Below are 6,644 nucleotides of genomic sequence, written 5' to 3' on the forward strand. Positions count from 1 at the left end.
GTTATTTTTATGAAATACAATGAATAAAATCCAAAAGACACGATTTCATTGACTCCATTTGACTGACGTCACGCGTGACGCATTTCAAGAGAGGCGTGATCTTCACGTAACGTTTCCGCAAACATGGAGGCCGTGTTGAGCGACGTAGTGGCTCCCGAAGACCTGCTCGTAAGTTACGCCCGCTCGCCGGTGTTTTTAAAAACACTTCACCCCCTTTCTCGTCGTTCGACACCTCGCAGTCCGACCAACAGACGTATGTGGAGCACTCCTTCCACGCTGCCAAAATTTGGAATCACGGCGACTTATTTGTCGCGTCACTCAAGTCGCTAATGCTAATGCTCCTTTTAATATGAAACTGTTGACGACTTTGGTCATGTGTGTGTCAAAGTCTGCTTTATTGTCGATCCTTTCATATGTCAAGACACACAAAGAAGTGTGCACGCACACGCGCGAACTGTGCTTGAATTGAGTCCGTCACGCCTGCGATGTATACCTTGATATTGTTTTGATAGAAATTTGAGAAGAAATACAACAATGAGCTGGCGAAGGGAGCCGTTTCCAAGGAGACCAAGTTTGAATACGCCTGGTGTCTGATCAGGAGCAAATACACTGGCGACATCAAGAAAGGAATTGCGCTGTTGGAGGGTGAGTGTTGTTGCCAAGTACCCAAGTGTCCCGCTGGCGTGTCCGTCAAGTTCCTGATACGTTCTCCATCTTGTTGTCCCGAAGAACTTGTCCAGAAAGCCTCGAAGGACGACACCCGCGACTTCTACTTCTACCTCGCCGTGGCCAACTACCGACTGAAGGTGAAAAGCTCGAGCACGCTCATTTTTGGGGGGCCCCAGTACATGAATAATTATCACCGGGAGTTAAAGGGACTAGATAAGCAGAATTGCTTCCACCCGGAAGTTGTAACAAGCCTGGTACCTGCCAACATAAACCAAAATCCAAGTACCGTATTTTCCAGACTACAAGTCGCGTACATAAGCTCCGAATCGTTTAAACCATCGAAATCTTTGTCCTCTGCGTCACTTATAAACAACTCCGGAAGAAGATGCGGCGCTGACGTCAGTCTCATTGTCAGTTGCAGTTCCAATTATTCCAGAGGCCGAGAGCAGCCGCCTGCCGTTTAGTGTGAAAATAACACGTGAAGCCCTATTAAGTAAGCAATGTGTTAATGGTCAAGTAACAATGTGTTAAGAAGTCATTTTGCTCCTACGAGTATACGTTGCAGCAACGATGAAGAAAAACTGCCACTTGTAGTCTGGGAAATACGGTTTCATAAAGCAAATCAAAGTAACTGACAGCACGAAGGAAGGCCATCGTCTTGCAGGAGTATGAAGAAGCCCTGAAGTACATCCGCATCCTCCTGAAGAACGAGCCCGGCAACAAGCAGGCGGCGGAGTTGCAGGCGCTCATCGACAAGGCGTTAAAAAAAGGTAAAATTGATCACGGCCGACGGGTGAGAGAAAGAATGATTGTGTCTCTTAGTTTGGTGCAAATGGAAGTACGTGCGCTGTTCTGTAGATGGCTTGGTCGGCATGGCGATCGTGGGTGGAATCGGTTTAGGCGTGGCCGGGTTGGCCGGGCTCATCGGACTGGCTGTGGCCAAGCGAGGGTCCAAGTTTTAAGCGGCCTCTTTTTTTTTTTTTTTTTTTTTGCTGATTGATGTATTTATTTTCTTTCGCATTGACATTGAGCCTTCAGCCTGTGTACATAACAAAGCAAGTGTCGAGCCACAGCTTTTATGTGGAATCCAATGTCTTTTTTTTTTTTTTGGGCCATAGCTTTTATTTACAATCCAATTTGTTTTCATGCCAATCTAGTCAAAAGGGAACATGTCCCGAGTTGAACGGCTTTTGCAACTCTTAATAAAAGGAAGGAAGAAAAAGTTGACCTGAGTCACCTGTTCTCATCAAATAATTGCGCCCTTATCGGCGCCGAGTACGTGGCCGTCTTAACTCGCCGTCTTGACATCAACAGGAAACAAAATAATACCAAGAAGAAAAAAAAAACACGGCTTGGCCTAGTTGACTGCCCTTGTAATCACCATCTTGACCCAAAGATGAAATCAAATGTGTCAACATTGGTTTACGATGCCATCGCGAGTGTGTGTGTGTGTGTGTGTGTGTGTGTGTGTGTGTGTGTGTGTGTGTGTGTGTGTTTGCGTGCGCGCGCGTGTCGTTATCGGCGGTGCGTCACTTATTAACTCAGCTGACACCGGCACCGAAACTCCCAAGTGTCAAATTGCCGTGATCATTTAAAACAATATGTAATGCATTAAATCATCTCCATTGTGAGGTCGTAAACAAAAGAAAAGCAATAATGATGAGGAGGACTTTCCAGTTAGTATCAAAGAAAATAATTTTTATTTTTATTTTTTTGTGGAAATGAGTTGTTGCTTTTGTGATTTGGTCTCCTGTTTCCACTCAGGTGGCACATTTTTTTTTACAATCAGATAGAAGAAAAAAACAAGGCACTTTATATAGTTTGTATTTTTTGAAAACTTGGATTCAATCACACTGATTGAATATGGTTCATTGAGCGAGCGAATGTATCATCAAGATATTTTATTGACCGACATCATTTGAGATGTTTTGAGGCGTGCGTGCGTGCGTGCGATATGGGGCCGGGGGCTTTGCAATATTTACCTGCCGTGTGACGGCAAAAAAAAAATTCCACGGCCAAGGTCTCAACTTCCCCACCACGCCTTCTTCCCTGTTTGCCTGTCGCAATTAATTAGCGAATGGCTCCGCTCCTGCCCTCGACCCGTTTGCAAAGCAACGACGCTTTGTGCCCTGATGCGTTTTCTTTTTTTTTTTTTGCGCCGGAACGATCGAGCAAGATGCGAGTGGTTGGAAAAAAGGATTGGGACGACTCCAATTACCTTGCGAGCCTCCTTTTTTTTTTTTTTTCCATTGGCAATAACGGAGCAATACACATTCATCTCAGTTGATGGTTTGATGAAAAGCTGAACAGAAGCCATTCCTCAATGTGCAATTGAATCGACCTGGAATTGTACGGACAGGCCTCAAATCGTCTCTCGTATTCGTCTGTCTTCATTGCAGCTGGGAAAAAAAACTGCAGTGGTGTCAAAGTCGTTTCGGCGGCGGGCCGCATCGTAGTCATAGTTTCCTTCGGAGGGCCATCCTGACTGTCGTTGTCTTCTAAGTCAAGTCAAGTCAAGTCAAGTTTATTTGTATAGCCCTAAATCACAAGCAGTCTCAAAGGGCTTCACATTGACAGAAATTGACAATTATTCTCAAAGCATCCCCTGATCTTAAGCTTCTAAATACATACTAGCCTTCTGATCAGAGACGAGTACAAACTATTTCAATATTTGAAAAGAATAAATGGTCATAACAACTTGCGAGCAAAGTCTCGATTTTGAGAAAGTGAAGACAATTTGTCATTTTAGCCATGACACAAAGTCAATTTGTCTTGGCGGGCGTGCGGTCGGGGCACATAGCATGATATGGTGGGCCGTATCTGCCCCCGGGGCCTCGAGTTGGACACCTAAAAAGCCAGATGTTGGTTCTCATTGTTCTGCTTTACACGTTTGAACTAGACCCGATAATTTGTTCTTCCTGCTTTATCGCGATGATTATTGTTCACCCTTTTCCCGTCCTCCCAGCACGCGTTGTTTTTTTTTTTTAAGGACATAAAGCTTGATGCTCGTGTGACCATTGGACTCTGCATGAGCTGATAAACACCTGCTATGTTTCGGGGTGTTGAGCGCTAGCAGATACGCACGCGTGCCTGCCTGCCTGCCTGCCTGCGTCCGAGTGGGCGGAGAGTGCTGGTGATAAAAATCCACCACTTTGGCAAGCCGTCATATTTGGCCAGCGCTTCTCCCCCGTTCGAGCGTTGATTTGCTTTACTAGCGTAGCTTCCTGCACGCCGCTTTTTGACCTTGACGGTGGGTGGGCTGGCGGGGCGGTGCGGGCCGGGGATCGACAATCATGGATCCGACCGTGGAAGTGGTGGCCCTGTTTCTGGGCTTTCTGAGCTGGGTGATGGTCGGGGTGGCGCTGCCCAACCGCTACTGGAAGACGTCCACGGTGGACGGCAACGTCATCACCACCTCCACCATCTACGAGAACCTCTGGATGTCCTGCGCCACCGACTCCACGGGCGTCCACAACTGCCGGGAATTCCCGTCCCTGCTGGCGTTGAACGGCAAGTTGGAGCCGAGCTGGCGCTTGCTTCTACTTTTTCTTCTGTTGTAGTAACCTGGCCACGCATCCGTTGTGCCCCGACCAGGTTACGTCCAGGCCTCCCGCGCCCTGATGATCACGTCGGTGGTGATGGGCGCCTTCGGCCTGGCGGCGGCCCTGGTGGGCGTGCAGTGCTCCAAGGCGGCCGGCGACAACTACGTGCTCAAGGGTCGGATCGCGGGCGCCGGCGGCGTGCTTTTCATCCTGCAAGGTAGCGCCGCGCTTCTCCACGCGTGCGCCCAGCACCAAAATTGCTGGGACCGACCCGGGTTTCATCCTGAATATTGACAAATTCAAATGGACTGATCGGGCGTAGCATCGTTCCAGGAGTTGGGCTAAGAGAGAAAAGAAAAAGGTTGGCCAAAAAGATGACCTTTGAGACAGGGGCTGAGCACCAACTTGATCGACTGAGCCCAGACGCGTGTTTAGAATAGAATAGATCTTTATTGTCATTGTCACACATGTACAACGATATTTCAAAAGTACCAACCGATCAGTGCATGAAATAAATAGAATAAAAAGAGAGAAATAAATGAGAAATAAAAATGTCTGGGCTGCCGAGGAACTGCGTTGAGGGCTTTCGCTGAGACCGTCCTCATAGTTTTCTTTGGGGGGGGGGGGCCATTATGACTGTCAACGCCTAATATCATATCCAGTATAAGCGACGCAACAAACGGATAAATAACTAGCTTTGAAATCAGACACGAGTCGGAACTGTTCAAATATTTGAAAAAGATGAATGTGCTAAAAATTGCGAGCAATACCAGAAAGCAAATTTTCGTATCGGCACATGAAGTCGAGCCGCAATTTGTCTTGGCGGGCCGTATCTGGACCCCGTGCCTCGGGTTTGACACCTCCGGCGGCTTAGACAAAGAAGTTCTTTGGCCATCGTCTTGTGTGTCATTGTGCTCCTATGTCAAGGGTAATGCTTTGTTGGCATATGTAGAAAAAGGTTTTGAGGTGGATTCATTCTTTGACAGATTTGTGCCAGGGCTCCATTGTAAGCGTTGGTCAGCCACATTTTGTTTTTGATGGATTTTCTACGTGCCTGTAAGACAGCCTTACACTGAGCTCATTTACGTTCTTCCTTGCTAGTCTTTTTTTTTTTTTTTCCATTTTGGAATTAATATTTCAATCCCGATAAATACTTGGACGTGACCTTTTTTTTGACTCATGAAAAAAAATTGGAATCACCGCTACAGGGTGAGCGGCCAAGAAAAGCAGCAGCATCGAGCACGTCCGCTATAAAACACCTTCAAGATAATAAAGGACGTGTTTTACGACTTGTAAAAATCCATTCTTTCTGTCCTGTCGGACTTTGGACTAGTTTGACACCCGCTCGCTGTCTTTTGTCCACAGTGGTGGCATTGCTGTGGGCTACAAATAGCATCAGAGAGGAAAAACGATTAAAAGGAACAGTTTGACAAAGGTGAAAAGGGTTTGACAAATATGGAAGGGCGTCACTAAATTGGCAAAAAAGGAAAATTCCCCAAATGCCGTTTTTCTCCAAAGTGTGTCAGGTTTTGGACTTTGCTCAGCATCTTCACGAAGGATATTTGTGTTTTATTATGTTGAATAGGTTAGTGATGAATTTATTACATGTTTATTTTTAATAGGTTAGTGATTAAAAAAAAAAAATCATAGCTTTGTGCACAATGATATTTGTTTTTTGTTATTTTCAATAGGTTAGTGATGATGTGTTTATTTTGAATAGGTTAGTGATGAATTTATTTCTTTATTTTTTATAGGTTTGTGCACAATGGTGGCAGTGTCCTGGTACGCCTTCAACATCACCCAGGAATTCTTCGACCCATTCTTTCCAGGTACAAGGTGAGTTTGAGGCGGCATACACGAGAAGCACGGTCGGCCGCCCGCCTGCACGGCCGCCCGCCTGCACGGCCGCCCGCCCGGCCTGACCTTCGTGTCCCTGTGGTCGCAGGTATGAAATCGGCGAGGGGCTGTACATCGGGTGGTGCTCGGCCGTGCTCGCCATCGCCGGGGGGGCGTGCTTAATGTGCTCCTGTCGGATGGGCTCGGAAGGAAAGTAGTAAGTGTCGGCGTCTCGCTTCACCACCGAAAAGTGACTTGATTTCATATTGATATGCTCCTTCTGAATTCTGCAGCCCTTTGCAACATCATCAAAGCAGGGGTACTGTTTATTCTGGACCCGCCCGGACCAGAAGTGTGGCTGCCAGCACTTACGGCCGAAATGCGTACGTTTAAATGAAATCTTTTGGTACTCAATAATAATAATATGGTTGTCCTTGTTTAGTTGCCACATTTTGTACCCGATTGTTTGTTCATGTCAAATATTCACATGCAATTACTCTGATTTGATTCTCGATTTTTTGCACTTTTTCCAACATATTTTACAATTATGCGCAATAAACGTGTACCGTACATGATGAACACTCTTTTGAGTCATTT

At 46.3% G+C, this 6,644-nt stretch overlaps 2 protein-coding genes across 2 annotated transcripts; both read left to right on the plus strand.

Annotated features, from left to right (window-relative positions):
* Window positions 1-7: 7 nt before the first annotated feature.
* On the plus strand, window positions 8-1,894 carry fis1 (fission, mitochondrial 1). The gene is made up of 5 exons (XM_061277789.1): window positions 8-168; window positions 513-645; window positions 730-806; window positions 1,334-1,439; window positions 1,528-1,894. Exons 1-5 carry the CDS (start codon window positions 124-126, stop codon window positions 1,629-1,631), a joined length of 465 nt encoding a protein of 154 aa, XP_061133773.1. The 5' UTR covers window positions 8-123; the 3' UTR covers window positions 1,632-1,894.
* A 153-nt stretch (window positions 1,895-2,047) lies between these two features.
* Window positions 2,048-6,626, plus strand: cldn15a (claudin 15a). The gene is made up of 5 exons (XM_061277732.1): window positions 2,048-4,179; window positions 4,264-4,428; window positions 5,966-6,047; window positions 6,157-6,264; window positions 6,341-6,626. The coding sequence occupies exons 1-5, from the start codon at window positions 3,963-3,965 to the stop codon at window positions 6,438-6,440; spliced, it is 672 nt and encodes a 223-aa protein (XP_061133716.1). The 5' UTR covers window positions 2,048-3,962; the 3' UTR covers window positions 6,441-6,626.
* The last annotated feature ends 18 nt before the right edge of the window (window positions 6,627-6,644 follow it).

Source organism: Syngnathus typhle, linkage group LG1, assembly GCF_033458585.1.
Source record: "Syngnathus typhle isolate RoL2023-S1 ecotype Sweden linkage group LG1, RoL_Styp_1.0, whole genome shotgun sequence".
NCBI classification, from domain to species: Eukaryota; Metazoa; Chordata; class Actinopteri; order Syngnathiformes; family Syngnathidae; genus Syngnathus; species Syngnathus typhle.

What these genes read in the sequence shown, in the direction of transcription:
- fis1 (XM_061277789.1), top strand. Translation starts at nt 124, where the DNA reads ATGGAGGCCGTGTTGAGCGACGTAGTGGCTCCCGAAGACCTGCTC. An exon ending in TGGCTCCCGAAGACCTGCTC is followed by an intron (nt 169 to 512) that starts GTAAGTTACGCC and finishes TTGTTTTGATAG; the next exon opens with AAATTTGAGAAGAAATACAA. An exon ending in TGGCCAACTACCGACTGAAG is followed by an intron (nt 807 to 1,333) that starts GTGAAAAGCTCG and finishes ATCGTCTTGCAG; the next exon opens with GAGTATGAAGAAGCCCTGAA.
- cldn15a (XM_061277732.1), top strand. Translation starts at nt 3,963, where the DNA reads ATGGATCCGACCGTGGAAGTGGTGGCCCTGTTTCTGGGCTTTCTGAGC. An exon ending in GTCCCTGCTGGCGTTGAACG is followed by an intron (nt 4,180 to 4,263) that starts GCAAGTTGGAGC and finishes TGCCCCGACCAG; the next exon opens with GTTACGTCCAGGCCTCCCGC. An exon ending in CCATTCTTTCCAGGTACAAG is followed by an intron (nt 6,048 to 6,156) that starts GTGAGTTTGAGG and finishes CTGTGGTCGCAG; the next exon opens with GTATGAAATCGGCGAGGGGC.